This window comes from Callionymus lyra, chromosome 6, assembly GCF_982586985.1.
Source record: "Callionymus lyra chromosome 6, fCalLyr1.hap1.1, whole genome shotgun sequence".
Lineage (NCBI taxonomy): Eukaryota > Metazoa > Chordata > Actinopteri > Syngnathiformes > Callionymidae > Callionymus > Callionymus lyra.
In genome coordinates, this window is record NC_141823.1 from 20,532,544 (window position 1) to 20,555,354 (window position 22,811).

The 22,811-nt window shown below is 41.4% G+C and overlaps 1 protein-coding gene across 3 annotated transcripts; it reads right to left on the reverse strand.

The window, feature by feature from the left end:
• Nucleotides 1-1,738: 1,738 nt before the first annotated feature.
• taok2b (TAO kinase 2b) lies at nucleotides 1,739-21,846 on the reverse strand. Of its 3 annotated transcripts, XM_087794146.1 has the most exons (21): nucleotides 21,316-21,844; nucleotides 19,318-19,458; nucleotides 18,604-18,675; nucleotides 18,425-18,526; nucleotides 17,257-17,302; nucleotides 17,074-17,170; nucleotides 16,743-16,856; nucleotides 16,141-16,232; nucleotides 15,966-16,059; nucleotides 15,202-15,283; nucleotides 14,953-15,120; nucleotides 14,061-14,267; nucleotides 12,706-12,793; nucleotides 12,492-12,603; nucleotides 12,157-12,334; nucleotides 11,918-12,046; nucleotides 11,620-11,823; nucleotides 11,197-11,436; nucleotides 7,261-7,473; nucleotides 6,051-6,233; nucleotides 1,739-4,636 (listed from the first exon to the last, which is right to left on the reverse strand). In XM_087794146.1, the coding sequence occupies exons 2-21, from the start codon at nucleotides 19,447-19,449 to the stop codon at nucleotides 3,698-3,700; spliced, it is 3,492 nt and encodes a 1,163-aa protein (XP_087650272.1). In that variant the 5' UTR covers nucleotides 19,450-19,458; nucleotides 21,316-21,844; the 3' UTR covers nucleotides 1,739-3,697. The 3 variants fall into 3 exon arrangements, with proteins under 3 accessions (XP_087650272.1, XP_087650271.1, XP_087650270.1); XM_087794145.1 differs by lacking the exons at nucleotides 1,739-4,636; nucleotides 6,051-6,233; nucleotides 7,261-7,473 and having other exon boundaries at nucleotides 8,213-11,436; nucleotides 12,492-12,538; nucleotides 12,755-12,793; nucleotides 21,316-21,846; XM_087794144.1 differs by lacking the exons at nucleotides 1,739-4,636; nucleotides 6,051-6,233; nucleotides 7,261-7,473 and having other exon boundaries at nucleotides 8,213-11,436; nucleotides 21,316-21,845.
• Between the last annotated feature and the right edge of the window lie 965 nt (nucleotides 21,847-22,811).

Here is a 22,811-nt window from a genome sequence, read left to right on the forward strand (position 1 = left end):
AAACGTGTGTTTAAACAAGCGATTCAATGTTGACATTACTGGACAAAACTAGTAATAACTGCTTTATGAATAAAACAGCAGTTTTAGCAGGAAAACAACGTAAAAAGAGATATAAAGATAGATACTTTAGCTTAATCGGATCGACACGTAGATCGCGATTTAATTAAAAACGCCCATAATATATTAAAAAAATGTATATTCAATGCGTATTAAATCCTAAAATGGTTCTTTACACGCGCCCCTCCCCCACAGTCGCTCCACATCTGCACTGCACCGCAGGAAGTCGCCGCAGCCGCTTGTTTATTAACGGCTAAATGACTCTTAAAGGGAGGTGCGCGCGGGTGCTGAGCGATGACGTCATAGGCGATCTATTAGCGGCGGAGAACCAGAGCGTCGGAGCCGCAGTGTTGTGTAGTGACGTCATTCACCTGATCTACACCCCCACCGAAAAGAATGACACAGGTAGGTTTTGCCTATGAAAAAAAAAGAAAGAAAAAGGAGTCAAACATCCCATAATATTGTTTTATTCGCACAGCAAAGATACAGCCTGGACAGTTATTTGAGTGCAAGAGGTCAATAAAACATATATTCTCAATAAAAACCTTTAAATATCAGAATTTAAAAACTTTATTGACAGCGTTGTAAAAACAGCACTGAGTTTTGTTGTGTCATTACATAATATAAAAATGAAAAAAAAAATATGAATATAATGAAAAGAGATTATTAAAATAAAATACAATAAATTAAAATAAAATAAGAGACATTGATCAGGACAGCAGGCGGACGGGGAGGTTGAAAACAGGGTGAGAAATAAATTGTGGCTTGATTAATAATAATAATAATAATAATAAAAAAAATAATATTAATTATTAATAAAGTGTTTAAACATAATTGGAAAAATGTTCTAAATTCATATATTGTCATTTAAGCGAATATGCCTTGAAGTTATCTTTTGATTTTGGTGAAAATAGTTTTGAAATCCTTTTTATTATTAAAAACTAAATGTAGGGCAGTGGTTGGCATGACTGTCTTACAATAAAAGGTTGCCGGTTCACTTCCAAGTTCGTGGGGAAAGGTAACTTGCACCGTTTCTCTGAGGAGATTGTTTGTTCTCCCTGTGTTAAGTGGGTTTACTCCGGGCACTCCGGTTTACTACGGCATTCCAAAGACCTACAAAGGTTTTATGTGTCCTTCCATGACCCCCATAAGGGAACAAGTGGCAGAAAAGGAATGAACACTATTTGCATTTCTTTCTTTTCTTGATTGAATAATAAACAAAACTACCTCCCTCTTAATATTTTGAAAATGTCAAATGGTCTGTTGCTACACTTGCTCAAGGTTTGATCTGAAGCAGCCAGACTTGGACAATGGATTTAGAGAGTAAAAATATGGCCATATACAAGTCCTAGCTTTTCATTGGATGCTTTTAGACAGTTTTGCATCCGAAAGCTGTAGTTTAAAGTCATTCACATGTATAGTAGCTTCAATGATGAAGAACATTCCTCCAGTTGTCATAGAAGAATTGGGATGCAACGTTTTAAATCTCTGGATATTCTAAGGAGGGATTTGACCTCTCTTCCGTGGAAACTTTCCAAACAACGGTGTTTAGGGATCATAAACACATCGGTTTGTCTTCTGCCTCTATTTACATGAGTAATATTTGACCTTTGACCAGTCTCTTATTTTCAAATGCAAGTGTAAACAAGCAACATCAACACAGAAATAGAATACAAACATGTAAATGTGTTAATATCAATTTATTGTATTTTTTTTTTTCAAGTAACTTGCTAAAGAACACATTTCTTTTGCCGTTTCCCTTTAGCGCCCCGCTCTTTCTTTCTTTCTTTCTTTCTTTCTTTCCCAAGCCTCGATAGCCCGACTTAAATATGAATTTAATTAATTACAACCTCAACGTGCTGTCCATCATCTCGAGGTCAGCCGTCCTACCAACACAACAAGCACGTCTCCACACAAAGCTCCTCCCAAATCGTATTTTTTTATGTAACAAGTTTATGCATGCACTGAGATTCCAAACAAGCGTTAAGTAGTAGATAATAATACAGGGAATTGTGTTGAGCTGGTGTTTCGGAGTCATACAAAAAAAACAGAGTGATTATCTTCTTAATAAATACAAAATAAGAAAAGAATAAAACGGGGAGTAGGAATCGTCGGGGCCTCAGCAGCTCTCCTCCCGAGGTCGGGCAGCTGCTCCGGTCACTGCCGCTGTGTTCGGCACCAGACGGTTGCCGGTCCACAGCGGCTCAGTCGAGGCCCGACCCGTTCTCCTCTCGCCCGGACTGTACACGTGAACACAAAGAAACTAAAACCAGTGTTTACATTCCAGTGGCCAATTATAAAATTCCTTTTTTTTTTTTCTCAAGAGGTCAAAGTTCATGTTGGTTTTTTTTAATGGCAATTCCTCCTCAGTTGCTGCGGTGTCTTCGGATTGTTCTCGTTGCTTACAAAAAGTTCGACACGTAAATCATGTACAACCCTCCTGTGGACGACCTGTAACACAGTGAACACCAAACCCCCGAACAACTGTTCTAAAGTTCCTCCCGACTCCTGGTGTTCAAAACTACGACGACGATAACATCAGGATAAGTGATAGTAATATCCACACCCATAGAAAATGCAGCTGTTGCTCTAAATTTTCATTTCAATACTCATTTGAATATATCAAAATTACTATTCTTATCTTTGTTACTATATAAAATCACTGATGTGTTTCGTCTTTTCTTCTTCTTTTTTTTTTGTTGATATTCCCATATATAATTATATATATATGTACACTGACCATCAAAAATGTGGAACGACTCATTTCAAATGCCAGTGAGACTCGAACAGATACGGTACATTTCAGATGTGTTTGGTCATGTTAACAATGCTTTGTACATCAATCTTCATGCGTCAGAGTGATTTCCGTGTCGCTTCAATATTCAACACGACAAGAACCCCTCGTCGTTTTTGTTTTGTTTGTCCAAACAAACTCCAGCTGCAACAGTTTTTTTTTAAAACAAACATTCAGTGTGTTCAGTTGAAATCATGTTGAGGTCATTAAATAAATATTCTGATGGCACGAAATCCCTTTAAGTACCCCTTAAAGGCATTGGTGACGCTCCGGGCAACATGTTCTGTCTGTTGTGTAGTTAAAAACAGCGAAATAAAACAATTGTCCGACAGCAAACCTCCAGCGACTTCTTTTTTGATTCTCTCCTGAAGTTTTGCGAGCGGTTTGCTGGATACATCAGGACACCACGGACTACATACGTGTATACACACACACTCACACACACACACACTTCAAGAAATGTTTCCTCCCTCTTCAATCTTTCTCCATTCCGGCGCAGAATATCATAGAAGACCGCAGCTCTCCGAGGTTAAAGTTTCTCCTTTCATACCGTGAGTTCCATTATAGGCGTGAACAAAGATTGAAACGGAAAAAAACTAAATGTCACAGGTGCTTACATTCCTCCTTCTCGTCCAGATACCTGCCGGGGATCCGCCACTCTCGCCCTGAGTCTAGAGTAGCAGGGTGCAGCTCAATAAGGGGGTCTTCTTTGCCCTCTTTTTTTCCCGCTCATATTGGGGAAACGAGAGGTGGGTGTCGTCCTCAGCTGGTGAGAAGGTTGAGAGAGCAAAGTGGAGATACTGAGCTGCAGCCTGGTCGAGTTCCTATCCCCCGGACCCCCCCCTCTTAGGAGTAGGACAGGTGGGATCCGTTGGAGATGTGTGAAGTAACTGAGGTGCTCCGGCTGAGGACGCCGTCGCTGCCCGCCGCCCCTCCAGGACCTCCGCCGGACGCCGTCCTCCTCAGAGGCTGCGGGCTGTTCCTCAGCGCCATCAGGCTGGGGGCGCCTCGCACGGCGAGCCCACCGCCCCCGTAGATCCCCCCCTGGGAGGAGGAGGAGGAAGAGGAGGAGGAGGACGGGCCGGAGACGGTGGGCGGAGCGGGCGGCGGGGGAGGTAGCATGGCTAGGGACTGGGAGGAGGAGCGTGATGGAAGGTGATGGGAGAAGGGCAGGGGGTGAGGGTGGGCCAGGTCGCCGCCGGAGCCGCGCACTCCGGCCCACTCCCGCTCCTTCTCCTTCTCCCGCTCACGATCGCGGTCGCGGTCCCGCTCGCGCTCGCGGTACAGCTGCGGCGTGCTCTGGTGGTGGTAGTGCTGCGGGAGGTGGTGCCGCTGGTGGTGCGAGGAGGACGAGGACGAGGAGGACGAGGAGGAGGCGGAGGAGCGGGACGAGTGGTGGGACTCCCGGCCCTCCCTGCCCAGGCCGAGGGCCATGGCGAGGCCGTGCGAGGACGAGGACTCGCTCCTGCGGTCGCCGCTGCCGCTGCTGACGCCGCTGCTGCTGCTGCTGCTGTTGTGGCTGCGGCGCGAGTGCGGCGGCGGGGGGGCGCCCTGCTGGTGCATGCCGTGGCTCCAGTGGCCCGCCGAGCGGGACGGAGGGGGCGGGGCGTTCGGGTAGCCCTGTTTGGAGTAGCCGTCGCCGGGGATGCCGGCCAGCGCCATGCTGCTGAAGCCGAGACGCATGCTCTCCGAGTCGAAGGTCTCGATCTCGCTGGCCTGGCGCTCCAGGAGGGTTCGGATCCGCTCGGAGCGCTCGTTCTGCAGGGACAGCATTTCCTCCTCGATCTGAAGGTGAAGAGAGTTAAAAACCAGAAGACAATGTTTCATAACTCCTTAGATCACAGGTGTCAAACTGGTCCAGAGAAGGGCCGAGCCGGTGCAGGTTTTGGATCCAACCAGTCAAGCACATTATAGTTGAACCAATCAGGCGTCTGAAGACAGTAATCAATTAACAGTCAGGTGTTGCTTGTTTAAGAATCCGACACCTGATTCGTTAGCTCATGTGTGCTTGACTGGTTGGAACAAAAACCTGCACCGTCTCGGCCCTTTTCTGGACCAGTTTGACACCCCTGCCTTAGATCATGCGATATGATGACAACTGTACTGAGTAGGGCTGCGGCATGAGGCCCTTCTGTCTCTATATTTGTGGCCCCAACGAGACCGGAGAACAACATTTAGAAAATGTTTTTCTTTCTTTCTTGTTATTGGTTGGTTATTTTCTTTCCCCTCTTTATTGCCCCTTAAAATAAGTATATATTGAGATTTTACTTTTAAATCTTTTTCACTTTTTTTCTTTAGTTTTATAAATATTTAATGGCATATTTAGGTTTATTTTAGATTTTTTCTTTCTTTTTTCAAGTTTCCCCATCATATTATGGCTCTTCGCTCCTCTGCTTGGCTTGACGGCCCCTCACAAAAGTAAAAGTATATAATGCAGGTCCTGGTCAAAGATACTCTGCCAAGCACAACACATGTGACGCTTTTCTACCAGTTTTTTCTCAAGAATTTGTGCGACGGTAGTTCTTGCTGAAAGCCCAGGTGGCTTGTATGTTGACAAGATTCTGGCGATACGCATCACGATACGGTGCCAACAATACGACGTATTGAAATATATTGCGATATGTTGTGATAATGGAGGAACAAGGATATATTTGTAGTATTGTTTAAGTACTTATCTCTTTACACAACAGACAGCATGATTCTTGACAACGCCATAATGGTTTAATTTGATAAAAAACCTAAATATATCCAAACATCATCTGCAGAAGTTGAATGTATCTTCTCGTCCTCAGTCATCACCGGAATATCGCAGGATTGCATTGTTGCTTTAGCTGCGAAGGACGACTGCTGCCATCTAGCAGCGGGAAGTGTAATAGCAACACAAAAATGATCAATAGCCGTAAACATTTACATTTTAATTGTAAAAAAAAAAGTTTAATTGAAATTATAACAACTTTATTAAAATGTAAACCAAAAATTAGATATGATAATAATTATTATAATAATGATTGGGAAGCCATAAAAATGTTGTTATCGTTAAAATAAATATCGCAATATTTAGATGAATCGATATCGAGAGTATAATTGTATAACACAGATAGAAGGGACTATTCTTTTGTCCCTAATCGGGACCAAGCATTGAGCCCTGAGGAACACCAAGCTTGGCAAGTCATGTGTGAGCGTTAACACAGTCGCTCACCCTCTGCTCCAGCAGGGCGCGGCGGATGGACACCCTCTGCTCCAGGTCCTTGACCTCCCGCTCGTGCTGCGTGTCGGTGTGGATCTTGATTTTGCTCTGGTAGGCGTTGAGCAGCTCCAGCTCCTGCTGCAGCTGCATGCGCAGCACCTTGTACTCAGCCTCCTGCGTCTCATCCAGACGTAGCTGAGCAACAGAAACAAACACAAAAGTGAACATCACATCTGGTGGAAACATGGAGGGGGGGGGCAGTGGTGATGGTGTGGGGGGGACAGGAAGCTGGAAATAAGAGACATATGTGGAGAGAGGACGACATATGAGGCGGGGTTTTTCACAAAATTCAAAATGAATGACAAATATGTGAAGTGTTTGATAACGTGTGCCAGGTCCGACTGTTGTGTAACAATATTTTTTTTTCGATTGGACGCCTGTAGTCCAGGAGGATTGAGTTAAATCGCTTTGATGGAAAACTTCCCGAAGAGATTTCTAGCCGGAGGATGAGACGAAGAGTCGCACAAACAAGGGCAGCGGGGATTTGGCTGAGAGGCTTATGTTGGCACCGCGACATGTGAGATAATAACACACCGAGTTATATCATCCGCCGGCACTGACATTTCATAACCTACATCTTTCATTACTGGATCACTGCGTCCGTGTGTTCTGAGGAATTCAGTTTTTTTTATTATTTCAAATTCTTGGTATTTTTTTTAAGAACGTTTTCCCCAAATATGACCCAATCTTCCAAACCCTATCATCTCACATTGACACTTTTATGTATGTAGCCTATGTATGGTGACCTTGTGTGCCAAGAAAGGCGCCTTTAAATGTATTATTATTATTATTATTATTATTATAACTTAGGAAGGAGTGTTTCGTATAAGTTCTACTTTATATCACTCTTTAACCCATTTGTGTGGGTGTCGAGATATTTCTAAAGGGCAAAGGTCAGTGACACAAGCAGGCACCGTGCAGTTAAATGTTCAGGCTGAATGTTCTTCATGTGGAGTAGAGTAGTCAAGACATCTCCAGGAGGTCAGAGGGCGGAGGACTACTCACACAGGACCAGAAACATGGATAAGGTCAACACTGGGGTCAGAGCCGGGGTGGCGGGCTGCAGATGCGGGCGAGCAGGCCTCGGGGGGTCAGACACGGCTGTTGTCCGTGACTGTGTGGTGTGTGTGTGAAGTGAACGACTTGTCCTTGCCTTACTCACAGCCTGTGTGGACAGCATGTCATTGATGGAGTGGTCATACTGCTCGGCCAGGATGGCCAGTTTACGGGTCTGCTCGTCCTTCAGGCGCTTCAGCACCGCCTTGTGGTCCGACTTGGGCGTGTTCTCCAGCAGGTGGTTGCGCAGGGCCTTGTACTGTCGGGTCTGGATCTTACAGGTGTCCTGGAACTGACGCTTGATCTGCAGCTCTTTGGACTGAAGAGGTGAGAAAAGGGTTAGAGGTCAAGGGTCGCTGCTGATGAAGGGTCTTGAAATGGGGGGTACTGACCTTTCAAGGGTACAAAAATGTTGATATCTGATTAAAATGACTTTTGTGACACTCACTGGAGAAGCAAACTTTACAGAAATTAGGGAACACATTTGGATAAAGTTTGACGCACTTTAACTCGGAAGCTTTGGGATTTAGGGTGTCATTTTAAAGTATGGGTATGAGAAATAAAAATCACATAAATCCATGAATAAGATGGTCTCAGCCATATCTAATTTTGAAAAACCAAGAAAGTAAAAAAAAAAAAAAAACGTTTATAAATTTGGAGGTTCAATAAGATTAAATCTAAAATAATCTAAGATTTGAAGTAAATTAAAAGAAGTCATAATGACATTTTGGCATCCTCATACATATTTATTGTAAGAGCTTCAAACTACGTTAAGAAAAAACTGCCAGTGTGAAATCTAAAAGTAAAAAACAGTTTTAAAACTCATGACAAACCTTCTCAACCAATGTGAGCAGTTCTCCTGCCACACGGTTGCCTTAATAGCACACGTTGACATTCAATGTGTATCTGGCCGGCGGTCAATGACACAAGGGGGCGGGGCTAACAAATGATGACGGAAATAAAAGTGTGATGATGCAGCGGCTGTTGAGAAACATAAACGGGGGAAGAACTCAAGAACACAAATTAATGGAAAACTCAAAAACAAACGGGACGATGAATTGAACACAAACAAATTTATTTGGAAGTGAAGAAGTCGGGAAGTACAACACAGAGCTTGTCTGAGAAATACTGCGGAACTTAAACATAGAAGCTCAAACACTCGGGAGGATACAAACGACATAAATGGAGAGATGGAAAAACACATGGTAAATAAAAGTGACATTCATGAGATATAGGAAAGTATATTTGATGCCAAATGTAGGCAATTTTTTTTAAAGCTTTCTTTTTCAAGTATTTGTTTCAATTTAACCTTCATTCTCAAGCAAAAACAACCGGTAAATATTTTGTTTTATGTACTACGACTATATCTATTCTTCATCTGGCGGAGCACGGCTCCATCCTAAATTTGACATTCAGTAGCTCGACCAATCTTTGGACTCGCATATCTGTAACAAAAGATTGTCTTTATGGCTTCATATAAATAAGGCTTCAAATATATATTAATTTTAATACACAGATTGTCTACTGCGGGATCTACCAAGAACATCATGCTGAGATCTTCATCCAGGCACTTAATGGCTATAAATACATATCAAATATATGATGTTTACATGGTAAATCATAAACAAAAATCGCAAAAACTGCAATAATAATAATTACTAACTATAAAATTATCACTAATTGCTGATCGCTCAGTGATAAATCGAAACTGAGCAGCAAAAGCGTGATTCTATTTTAAATAAGACACAGTTATCAAGTTCTATTAAGTCTATATATTTTAAAGGGTGCATAGGAATCAAAATCACTCCGAGGTCCTTCGAGCCACAATAACTGGTCTTGTGTTTTATTTAAAACTTTAAACTTTTTAACTACCTCTGAAAAATCCTTCTTGAATCCAAAACCTTCTTGATTTCCTGAATCTGACTCATCCATCAAATCTTGTTCCAGATATTTATTGCACTTGAGCAGATGATTTAGTGTCAAATATGACAAGAGGTCTAAGCTAATTTGTTTCACAGTCTCTGGAGAGAAAAATGAAGATAAAAGTGAGATTTGTTCGGTCTCTACCTCATCACATTGACTTAAAAGAAAAACAAATGATTGCACAACGGTATAAAACAAATGAATCACCATAAAATACTTATCTTATAAAATAAGAGCAAAATAATAAAAAGATAGTGATTAAAAATAAACTTTTACAAAAAGCAAAACATGAAATGTTAAAGCGTCACTGGGTTTGGTTACAGTAACTGTGGACTGGTCTGCATTTTCCCTACTTCAGGGACTAATCAACTTCCACTCGTGTCCCTTAAAAATAAAAATGATCCTTTTTCTTCTGTGACTAAAGCAACTTCAATGTTAAACATTTTGGACAGAATTGTGATTTGAATTCAGCATCTTAGTGCAAATTAGGTAGAACCTGCTAGCTTCCCTGTTGTCAACATTGATGTAAGTAGCAAACATCTTGACTAAGTGTCAGCTTTCTCTCCGCTCACCTCCATGGTCTAACTTTCCCTCTCACAAATCTTCCAGACGAGGTTCTCCTGAGAGCACACTCCCATCTGGTATCTGAGAACATCTTGTCCCTCTCCTCTCGCCTGCGTCTCTCCCTCTCTCTCATCAGTCTGTCCCTCACCCTCTTCTCTCTGATCTCCCGGGGAAGCAATCGGGGCAGCCGGCTCGGTACCTCCTTCTTCAGGAGGCCCAGAGTTATCAATCCGCTCCGGACAACAGGCGGAAGCTTTTTAACGACATGTCCGGCCATCTTGACCATCACGGCATTGGCCAGGTCTGCAAGGACCCCCAGGGGCCGTCTGGAGAAGCGTCTGATACAGAGCATGCTCCGGGTCCAGAGCGAGGGGCTTCTGCAGAGCGCCTGATATTCTAAAGGCAAACTCCTGAGCGGAACCGGAATGTTGGACCGACGAACACCCCAGTTGCGTCCAGCTTTTGGAAACATCTCGTAGAGACTTCGCTCGGCCATACTTCCCATGACCGACTGGCACATGGCGAAGAGTGGACGAGGGAGCCGGAAGAGGAACCGCATGCACAGTCGATTGACTTTGCGGGGAGCGTGCTGGAGAAACTCCCGGGCCGGCCGGACAACCAGCACCACCACCAGGTAGAGAGAGAGGAAGAGAGAGGGAGAGCTGAGGAAGGAGGCCGAGATCAGGATCATGGGGACGTAATAGATCCCGAGACTGAGCGAGAGCCCGAGGCTGAAGAGCCCGGAGGCCCACAGGCTGAGATACAAGTAGGTGGAGAGAGAGAGAGAGCAGCAGGAGCGCAGGAAGAGATATGAGAAGAAGAGTGCCAGCAGGGCCAGCTCAGTAGAGAGAACGAGGGAGGCCAGTGAGGGGAGGGGAGGGCAGCGGCGGAGGGAGAGCAGGAAGATGACAAGAGCCAGAAGAGTAACGTTAGAAGGACGCGCAGCTGCAGAGAGCGACAGGAGGAAACAGATGAGGTGAGAGAAAAGAGATGGGAAAGAGGTCTGGGGGGTGGGAGGGGGGCGAGGAGGAAGAGATGCTGGCCCGGGATCCAGCTCCTCTGGACTGTCGTGGAAGTAAAACTCCGACAGCTCGTCAAACGCTCGCTCCGGGAGTCTCCTCTTCTCTACAGGCACGGACATGAACTCGGACGGACAACCGTCCGCCACACCCCGACCTTCTGCTTCTGCTTCTTCTTCTTCCGTCTCCAGACGTGCGGCTCTGCCGTCATCCTCCCCGTGATCTCCCTCAACTTCCCTCACCTCTTCCTCATTGAATTCCCACTCCTCTTCCTCTTCTATAATCTTTGGTATTCCCTCTCCCATTTCATCTCGACTTGCATTCTCTCCGTCATTCTCAAACTCCTCCTCTACTCCAGCGCAAACATCATCCGAGTATCCACCTCCCTCTTCTCCGACCACATCATCAAAGCCCTCTTTGTCGTCCACCGGTGACTGACCCTCCACCTCTGCTTCCACTCCCTCCACCAGCTTCCTCTCCTCCCAGCTGCCGCTCTCTGTGGCGGGGCTCTGACTGACGGTGGTGCTCTCACTCACTTTCAGACTCTTGGGCTGCTGACGGACCTCCACGGCATGTTTTTGACGCAGCTCCTGCTCGCGCCTCTTGTTGTACTCCATCTGGTTGGTGAGCTCGGTCTGGTGCTGAGTGCGGATCAGGTCGGCGCGCGTGCGCTGCACCAGACCCAGCTGACGGAACTCCAGCTCCTGGGTGGACTCGTGGTGGCGCAGCAGCATGGCACACTCCAGGTCCTTCAGAGTCTGCTTCTTGTTCAGGTCCTGGTAAGAAGATCGGAAAAGAACGTTTTTTGTTATGATCAGATAAAACTCATCTAAATTGCTCAACTTTATCAAAAGTTGATGTTCCTATCCTCCCTTAAGTGGTCGTGTGTTTGATGAAATTGTGCTTCCTTTTTTTAAACATCAGGAGCATGTACGACTATAGCAAGGCCACTATGGTACCTCTCTGAGCAGGTCTTGCTCCAGGTTGTGGCGCGCCAGCAGCATCTTCCTCTTGTACTGGCGACTCTGGAGCTCGTAGTACTGCCTCTGCCGGCGCAGCAGACCAGACTCCTCTTCTGCCTGCAGCTGCTGCATGCACTCCTTCTGGTGCACCAACCACTCCTGCTTCTCACGCTTTGGTGTGGACTGGTTCTCATTGAGTTCCTGAAATGATGGAAAGTTTAAGTGATAAAAAGGTTAGCGCTCCCAGCTTTAACACAAAATGAACCTCAGTGAGACGAGAGAAAAATAGAGAAACCTCTTTGAGTTGCTCTTTTCGTTGCCGATATTGTCGCTTTTGGGACTCCAGGAGACCCGTCAGCTCCTTCTTCTGCTGACCCAGCATGTGCTGCTGGAACTTCTTCTCCTCGGTCATGACTGCCTTTGTCTGAGGGAAGACAAAAAACACATTAATAGGAATAGGTTAAGTTAAAATAAGGGCAGTCTTACCCTTAGACATGAAATGAATATATCTACAATTGAATGACAACAGCTCACCTCCTTATCCATGATAGCCAAGTGTTTTTTGGATAACTTTTCTCCTTCTAGAGAGAAATTGTTTCTTTGATTCTCCAGCTCTTTGTCCAGTCTCAACTGGTGCTCATCCATCTCCGCCTTCAGCTTGTTCTCCAGGCCCATCAGCTGCTTCTGGTGCTGACGCCGCATCCTTTTGTACCTGTGTGGTTGAAAGGAAGACGAGTTATAACTTTTGAAAACACATTCATGAATCTTAACTACTAATTTGTCACTTGAGGTAAACAGGGAAAACTATTCGTTCTACTCTTACATTTGTGTTTGACTGGATTGAAATAAAAACATTTAAAAAAACGTACCCCGACATCTGCTCTCTGAGTGCAGAGCCCTGCTCGTGCTCCTGGATCTGACGGGTGACAAGAGATGCTGTCCTGATGGTGGCAAAATGATCTCTGCCTCGACGGCGTCTTCCTCCACCTCCTCCTCCTCCTCCTCCTCCTCCTCCACCACCACCACCACCACCACCACCTCCACCACCACCACCACCAACACCTCCTCCTACACCAGAAACACCTCCTCCACCACCACCACCAGCAGAGGGAGCTTCCCTTTGGGAGTCTACCTCTGGTTGATAAGGGTCATCATAGATGTTATCATGGCTCTGAAAGAAAAAAAAAGAAGAGGACAATTAAGCATGATTGAACCAGTGCCTGTTTTATTAACCATTAAAACTTGCATTGAAAAATGTAGGTTTCAAAAATGACAGCATTTGAAAAGAAACAACCTCATACTATCATTTTTGTAACTTCAAATAAGACGCCTGCGCCTGTCAGCGGCAGTATTTTTGGCCACTTATTAGCAAAATGTCTGAGGTTTGACAGGAACCATTACAAGCAGCCAGTTTCAGCATCTACCAGTTAATTATACAGATGAAGCTGATATAGAAATAATTAAAAGTTAATCAATCAATATATATTCAATATGCTCTTTCATCTTCAACTTCAATCTGTTAAGAACAAAGAATGGTCACCACATAGTTTATTTGGTGTAAGAAAACACTTTCAAGTTCAACTCTCCACCTCAATGTATGTACATGTGTTTACTTTTCTATTATCCCTACCAGCATGATCTAAAGAAAATGTGTGATTTTCAATATTATAAATGAATATCAAAGTACATTAATAAGAAACAAAACCAGAGGTTTACAGTTAAGATAATTTCATTATTGCTGCTACCATTTCTTCTTTTAAAAAACAGACTCAATACTTCAAACGTAATCGCATATCAACCCATTTGTTTCCAATAAACCATATTCCATGTAGTAACTTAAAACTAAATTTTAAAAAATGTAACCGTCTCCATCCATAAGTAAGTAATTACGTACATTTTATAAGTGAAAAGAGTGATAATGATTTGGAACCCAACAGGGTTGGAGATATGGCGTTATTAAGAATTTAAATAGTATGAAACTATTTCTTAAAAAAAATAATTGAGAAAAACATTTGAAAAAAATGTGTTGTGTACTAGTAATTTGTTTACTGTAACTGGAATTTGGTGCTAAATAAAGTTTAATCAGTGAGCAGAGAAGCAGAGCAAGCACATGAATGCTCCTTCCCAGATGAAACACTAATAGACTCAGGGACTCATTCATTCTCCGTGTTTGTTTAATTCTGAGTTTGGGGGCAGGAGCAGAGTGAAAAGATGATATTCTATGTTAATATTTGTATCATTTGTCTTTGTTATTTTTCTTTGATTTATGTTCTTTAATTTTAGACTGTGTCATCTTGCACTTTCTTTTTATAGAAACTTGATTCTTGTTCTTTATGAATCTATTGTCTGGGTTGCATCTATCTATCTATCCATCCATCTATCTAAACTAGAGAGATAAAAACAAATGTTTACTAAAGATGCTTTGGAGTAAAACTGACCAGAGGTTTGTGCAGGACAGAACTGTTGGAGGTGACTGTGTGCTCCCCTTCCTGCATCATGGCCATCTCCCCACTGTCATCGGAGCCATCGGCCAGACTGTTGACCGAGCTGCTCTGGGAGCTGGCGCTGATGGACATGGAGGGCAGAGAGTGGGAACTCTCCATGCTGTTGACTGTTCCTGTGCGCAGCATGTACTGCTCCACATCCTGGTACACAGAAAGAAAGAAGGGTTATGCCGATTCAAAAAGAAACATCTGTGGACTAAAATAAAGTTGAGATAATAAAATAAGACAATATTTCTGTACACATTGAAGACTTGTTAGAGATGAGCCCAGAGATAATGCTGAAAGTGAGATTTATTTTTGGAAAATACAATGTATGTTAGAGGAACTCTTCTCTTCTTCTGTGTTAGGGTCTTTAACCTGATAACCTTATGTGTACATATAAGTTCTTCATGAGGCTCACATGCAAGAAAAATTATATCACAGAGAATTTAAAATAAAGTAACCAAACACTGGTGCACTCCTGAATCAGCCATGGAAATTAACTTCTGCTGTTAGCATTCTCTGAATTCCATCATTTCCTTCAGGAAACAGATCAGTCGGGGACTGTTTTTGGGCCTTTGTGAACAGAAATTGACTGACTATAGCCTGGCCAAACACAAAAACAACGGCTCTGTAGATGGCGTCTATATGGAACTCAGATAGGCACATTTTTTATGCACTCCTGGGAGCAGAATTAAAATTCTGATTAATACATAATTTTGAATGATGGAAGATAAAATGTTTGGATCAATTAAAGTTGTGCATCAATCGATATTGCAGTTTAAGGTAACCTTGCTGCGGATCAAGAAGTTTATTCATAAAAAGAATAAAAGAGATACACCCTTACCTCTTCTTCTTCACCTCCCTCTGGTGCAGGACCATTGTGAGCTTCATGGAAAAGGATCTTCTTCATTTTCCGGTACTGCAGGTTGTCTAATTCACGGACAGCATCCTTGGTGCGTGCAATGAGGTCCATCACTGCTGTCACGGGACGCTCTCTGCATAGGAAATGGTGCTGCAGGGAATGAAGGTGAAGAAAGAGAAAGAGCTTTTGGTTATTGTACAAGAACTTATAACAGGTTTTGTCAGGTGGTACCTTGAGCAACACATCAGAGGTAGGTCTGTCCTGGGCGATCTTCTGCAGACAGGAATCCACAAAATTGCGAAAATAATCCGACCTAAAAGTAAAACAACACAACCAAATTTAGATTTAGATCGACAATTGAAAGTTAAATGAGTATTTAAGTATAGCAGTTATCATTATTATAAAACTGAGTTTATATTACTGAGAAGATCATATTTTAGAGGTTCTATGAATACAGTAAACATGCTTCGGAAGCAAAGACAGGACATGACAACATGACGATGTCTCTACTGACGGATTATGTCAACAGCCTGCAAACAGCCAACAGAGTCAGCAGAGACCAACTGTGCTATTCAACTCTCTAAACAGTAGATGCAAAAACTATTTAACCAAAGACACACAAGAATCAGTGCATTGTAGTGATGATTCAATTGCATCATCATCCTGAAGCAAAATGGTGCATAACTATGACTGGTAGTAACATGACACAATAAGAAGAGTTGTTGAAGTGAAGTCATTTCCTCAGACCAATAAATCACATCAGATAATCTTGATAAACTTAACCAAAAGAAATCTACACATTTACAGATCAACGTAATCACAATCTGCAGCAACATAGAAAACAGGTCATTTGTCAGCACATAGCGAAGAATAAATATAGCAGCAATTATTATAAGATTTTATGGGATTCCAGAAAAGTCAAGAATACACAGGAAAAATGACAATACAATGTCCATATTACAATGATGAGGCAAATGAGTTTGAATTCCTCTCACCAGTGATTTGACTGCAGCACGGGGCTCTCATTCTGGGCGATGTGATATAAGGCACTCATCGCATTCATGTTGAAAAGAGGAGGCTTCCTTTCAGCTGTGATAGAGAGTAAAGAAAACTGTAGAACATTTTCACACTCACAGAAAAACACTTGAAATAAACAAGTCATAGTTTTACCAAGCTCTATGCAGGTAATGCCAAGTGACCACACATCCACCTTTCCGTCATATTGACCCTCATCCATGGCCAGAATCACTTCTGGAGCCATCCTGCACACAGAGGAAAAAAACAATTGTATGACAAACCAAATGTATAATAACCATTTAGAAAACATATACTATACACTGCACTTTCAAAAAAGGAAAGAACTAAACTTTTTTTTGATGAATTATCAGGAGTTTAAGAATGAACCCCACTTTTATTGATCAATCCTTGAAATAAAAACAAATACCAGGTCCAAAAACTAAATAAACAGCATAGGACAGAGCACGAGATTCTTTATCTTCCATTTTTCTTTTCTTTCTCAGTTGAGTAAGCGAACACAGCCACAGCAATTACTGCTCCTCCTTAATTAAAAAACTATTTTCAAAGAAACAAAAGACTCCGTTTGTCTGCCAGTCAATAATTACAAGAAATGTACAAGCAGTAGAAAGTAGAAAAGTCGAGGGAATGAAATAGTAAGTAAAAACGGTGCCTTTTGTAGATCCATTTAGAAAAAGATATTTTAAGAATGAGATAAAAAAAAATGCAAGAGACTACATGTTAAATGTGAGTCATACCAGTAAGGTGTTCCCACAAAAGAGTTGGCTGGAGCAGCGATCGAGGCAGAGCCAAAGTCTCCCAGCTTCACCTGGCCTGGCTCTGTTAGCAAGATGTTTCCTGCTTTCACATCTCTGGGTTTGGGGAAAGAAAATTCGATTATTTTATGACAACTTTCAAGACACAAGAATTCTTAGAATCGACTCAATTTGGATCTTTGAATAATGCATCCATTACATAATATATTCGGAGACAGTACAAACTGTGCTTTTGTCCGTGTTCTCATTTTGTCCACTGACAGAGTGTGAAAAAGAAGAGAAGAAAAAAAAAAAGTGCAGAGCTCAGAATTACCTGTGAATCATGTTGTGCGAGTGAAGATAAACCAGTCCTTGCAATGCACCGTGGGTTATGGCAGCAATTTCCACCTCTTGGAGGGGTTTTTTGTGTACTGCAGGGGAAAGATTGAGGACACATGAGACTGCTTTGCATACAATATATATGTGCCAAGTCAATAGATGTTACAAGATAAATTACCTTCCAACAAATCTGAGGCTGAGCCCAGACAATACTCCATCACCAGCTGGAGAAATTGAGGAAAATCATACTTGTAGAAATGTACACGTTTCAGGGAAATAAACAATAGTTGTGGAAACCTCTACTGGAAAAAAATAGCCATTGCTCGAATATGTACATTGTGTCAAAACTTCAGAAGCTACACACCAGTGTATTACCGGAGGTATGCATTTATAGTCTTTATGTGATATTTAAATAATGAAACCTTATATCATCTTGAACCACACTTGAAACAACAGGAGATTACTTACTAAGGAATATAAAGTCAGTAGAGTGGCTCAATAATCAACTTAAATAAAGATATTCGGCACCAGACTTCATATATTTCAGCTAATGGTTTGTTAAACCAAACCGTATTATAATCTGAACATTCTGAATTGTTACCATTTATTATTTTAACCTCATTTATACCAATACTAATTATACTAACAATGATTGACAAGACAAATGGAAGGCCATCTCTCTGTGTTTTTGTTCCAAAATTAAAAGTATTTTCTTTATTATCCTAACGTTTTAGTCGGCTCAAACAGATTTTAATGGTGTTTATGTTACCTGGAGGAAAACACAGTCTGTAAGAAAACTATTAAAGATATTCAAGCAAATCTGTATTGGTTATACAGCTAGAATGTCAACTGATGTTTTTGTGAACTACTCTCTGTGTCACCCAATCATATTTTTAAGTCAGACAATTGCAAATAAATATTTACTGAAATGCTGTATATGGACAACAAAAGGGAGAAGACAATATCCAATAATACAACAAAGAAATATCGATAACACTTAAATAATCTTTCAACTCACAATTGTAATGCTCAAAAACAACAAGTGAGGGCTAATAAATAGACTGCTACGTAAAAAAACAATTTCCGCAGAGCCCAATCTAACATTTAATATATTAGATTTTTAATGTTAGGATTTAGTGAAGGAAGCTTATTCTGGCCCAAGTCCTATAGAGGATAAAGGAGATTAGGAACATTCACAAAAGACCTCATTAAAAACCATTTTGGAAGCCACTAAGAGACAACCACCGGTATTAAAAGTCCTTAAAAGCTAAACTTAAAAATCCCAATTTTGCACCAATCAACTGATTAAAATGAAGAATTGACCTGGGATTAAATGAGTTACTCACCCATGCTGTGTGCTCTCTTAAGTAGCAGCCGTGATACTCAACGGTGTTGGGGTGACGCAGCTTTTGAAGAAACTTCACTTCCTTGATAATATCCTGCCACTTCTAAAGAGGGAAAGTTTTCTATGATTAAGAGACATCTCAACGTACTTTTGACACATTCCTGAACACTTGACACGAACCTCGTTGGACTGTTTGCCGCCATAAGACATCTTCTTGATGGCGACCACCTCATTTGTGCGGATGTCATGGGCCTGATGCAAGATAAGGAAAACAAAATAATCAAAAACGTTTACTATGCTTCAACGAAAATGTAAAAAGCATAACCAATTCAAAGTTATACTATACAGTGGATTTATAATGAAAATCTTCTTTGGTCTTGTTTTTAATTATGGCTATCTTTTACATTTACAATGGTGAGCCACCGTGTTCTCGTCAAGTTTGGGGACTATTTTTTAATTAAACATATGATGAATCTTTGTATTTTAAACAAAAATAATCATCAGGGAAAAATGAACCGAAATGAAGCACTGTGATGCTTTCTGGTATGGTTAATAAGGTTATTGTCAGAACCAGAGTCAATATAGTACAGGTTTTCTATATCCATCCTTAGTTTTGAATGGATAACTTGAAAAAAGCAATTGTATGACGTTGGTCAACTAAATGCAGCTCAGTTTCAAGGTGTTGACCATCTTTATGTTCTTTATGGGTGCATTACATCCTTGTGTTGAGTGACAACTGTTTGTTCTGAGACACTGTGTACAAATACACAATGCATATGTGCTAATGCAGTATGAACACTTAGCTTAACAGTAGGATCAAATGTAATAATATATACATGTCATATTAACATAAGCACATTAGTATGTCAATTTAAAAAGTAAAATGTTACTGACAAAGTAGACTGCTCCAAAGCTGCCATGTCCAATCTCCCTCAGGTCTGTGAAGAGCTTCTCAGGGTCCTCCCTGCAGAACAGCTCAGCCACCTCCGGGTCCTTCAGGCTCCCGGCCCGCACACTCGAGGGCATGACCAGCGCCTGGTGGGGATCAGAACATCAGGCAGAGTGAGAAGATGTTAAGACATCATTACGGAAGTCTGACATTAAACGTTTACCCAACTATTTGCTCTCTATCTTTAACCGTGGAACTGTACCTAGTTAACAAACCACACAGAGAGATGTACTGTTCAACATGTTTTTAACAACATTAATACATTTACCAAGGTTAATAAACAATGGGTGAATTTCCTTGCAGTATTTCTTTTTAATCAAACACTGATAAAATATGTTGATTATTGCTTAATATTTTGTTGATTTTTTCACTTTAAAAGAGGCATCATTTTTAAATTTTAAGTCCACTATTTCATTTGTCGTTAAAAAATATATTGACCACAGTCGGTGTCGTCGTCTTATGTATTTTCAGTATAAGCATTACAGACAAAAACAGTACCAGGAATGAACTGAGGCACAATGTTGCAACTGATGAGGAAGCTTTTGGTTTACAATAGAGAAGCGGAACTTCATTTATGCTCGCAATCCACCCTGAAGGAATCTACCAGCTAATAAACAGCCGTTTATTATGTGTCCTTTATTATCTGGCTCTACGGCCGTTGAGGAAAATGTAATATGACTAGGGTCAAATACACAAAGGGTATGCCAGGGTAACCTAAAGCAGTAGTTATTAAATTGAGGAAAGAGAAAAAAACAACAACTAATAAATGGAACTTTTTTTTTTACATGGTGTTGTGTGACATGTCAATCCATATAGTATGCATGTATTTAGATGGTTAAATATACATTTAAAACAGAAGTAATGTATAAAACAATCGTTATTATTGGCTTTGTGTCTATTGACAGTGAAAAAATATAACAGAGGGTTACGTATGATGTCCATCTTAGTCAATTGCCATCATCAATCTGATGAAAAAACATCTATTGTCAAAAGCAGTTACAAAGGAATATTCTTTACACTTGACTTAACGGACAGATAGTGTGAAACAAGAAGTCAGAAAATAACCTCATGATTTGATTAAATATATATATTCTGGAACATATTTGTGCTTAATAACCTTTAAGCAAATCAAATATGATTAATACAAGCAGTCATCTCCAGTGTCTTGGTAACGATGCAAGTGCTGTTAAACAGACGTCATGAATTACATTGAAGAACGGAACATTTGAGTTCCTTTTTTATGGAAGATAATACATTGAATGGGAGACGAGCATCTCAGCAGAGGAAGCTGGAAGGCTCTTGCACTTGGCTGCTCAATTAGGCTATCTGTGCTTCTCAATGAAGACGTGTATTCAAGAGTCTCCAACAGAACATAAACATTGGTCACATTTTCACTGAGATCTATTTTTATTTTAGTTCCACACAAACACACAACTGCTTCTTCTCTGTCACAACATCATTCCAGGATTGGTTGACACCAAGAATTGAACAGTTTGTAAACGAGATATTTGACTATACAATTCTGATAAAGATTATACTCTTTTATATACATGGATGAAAGGGGACATCGAGTTGTTCGGATACATTGCTTGGGCCCTTAAACCTGACATCCCCCATCATCATCGTTTAAAGATGGGGAGAGATTATGGAATTGAGGGGTCGTCTGATAATCCGGAGGTTACTAGCACGAATCCCTATGTCTGATAACATAGTCCTAAAGCGAATAATTGTATTCAATGTGCAACGTTCGTATCATTAAGCTATTTTTTTTTTAAAGAATAGAGCCTTTGCAAAAAAATAATAAGACACAGATTTGTAGGAAAATACTGCAACTTATTGATCTTCTGTTTTTGCATCATTCGACCCAGTTTTAAAGCATTAAGAATTAAAGACTATTGAACGTCTTCTATTTAGCATTGATCAATGATTTAAAGCAGTCTCACCGTGGTGTATGGGATCCACTGTAGCTAGCCGGAGCTAGCTGACCGGCCTGTTGGAAAATAGTGCTCCTGCTCTCTGTCGCTCGCCGCTGATGTCTCTTCAACACCAACAAACACCCGTCCGTCTCCTCGCCACCCTGGAGCTCCCGCTCAGTCGCACAGACAGCATTTCATCTCGGGGTGACATCAGTGTTAGCGCTGACAGCTACCGGTTAGCAACTAGTCAGCGGTTGGAGCCAGCGAGAACAGCCGAGCAGGGCTTCACTTCAGTCGGATTCTTCCGTTAGCTTCGAGCGCTAACCGGACAAACCTACCGCCGCAAACGGATTTTTTAACGGGGACTTGGTTCATTCACGTTCACGGGTCCATTCCACGGGCCAATTTGTGGTGTCATGGCGTTATAGTTGCCCGTGCGTATCATTCCCAGGCCGCGTTCTCGTCATTTTTTGCTCGACTCTCATTCGTTTTTTTTGTTCAGGACTTGATGATGGCGGAGCGGGGTGGGAGCCGCAAGAGGAAAGCGCTCTTCTTCGACGCTCCTAGACGCAGACCAATCATGAGGGTCTGACCTCTGACGCCCCCGCGTGGTTCGATTAAAAAAGATCTCTATATGGAATGAAGGCAATAATATTCCTTAATATAAAATGATTAATCTGGTGAAAAATATCTATTTTGGAAGAAATATTTTATTCAACTTGACTCAAGGGACATCAAGATAATACTGAGAACAACACAGGAGTTCCAGAAAATCAAGGAAAAGCCTCAACAAACAAGTAAGTAAGTAAGTAAGTCATTTTGTATAGCGCTTTTCCAGACCAGGGTCACAAAGCGTTTAAACAATCAAAACAATATTCATTAAATGTTATAATTTAAAGAGCAAGATAAAACTGATAACACAACACTAGTTCCAGAAAATCAAGGTTAAGCCTGAACAAATAAAAACGTCTTAAGATGTTTCTTGAAGGAGTCAGTAGATCATCAAACACAGAGAGAGAGGAAGATCGTTCCAAAGCTTAGGAGCAACAGCCTGGAAGGATTTCTCTCCTCTGGTCCTGAACCGTGTGCGAGGAACCATCAGTAGATTCTGATCCAAAGACCTCAGAGGCCGAGCTGGGGTGTACTGACTAATACAAGAGGTCAGAAATGTACATCATTATTTTTTATGAAAAATTGCTGTATTTTCTGTGGCTATTGGAAAAAAAAACAATCAATAACGTTTTACCTTACCTTACCTTACCTTATGACTTAATTAAATGTATATATTCTGGACAATATGTTTGTACTTAACAACTTTTACGCAAATGAAATATGATTAATAAAAGCTGTCATACACACACTCTTTAAAATGACTTTGCAAGAATTTGATAATCACAACAAGGCATTTGGGAAAATACAACTACAATATGATAAAAAAAAACTATCTATATCAATGTGAAATAATATATCAAATGGGTTCTAAAGTAATGCAACTGGACTAAGTAACGTTTTGAGAAGATCAT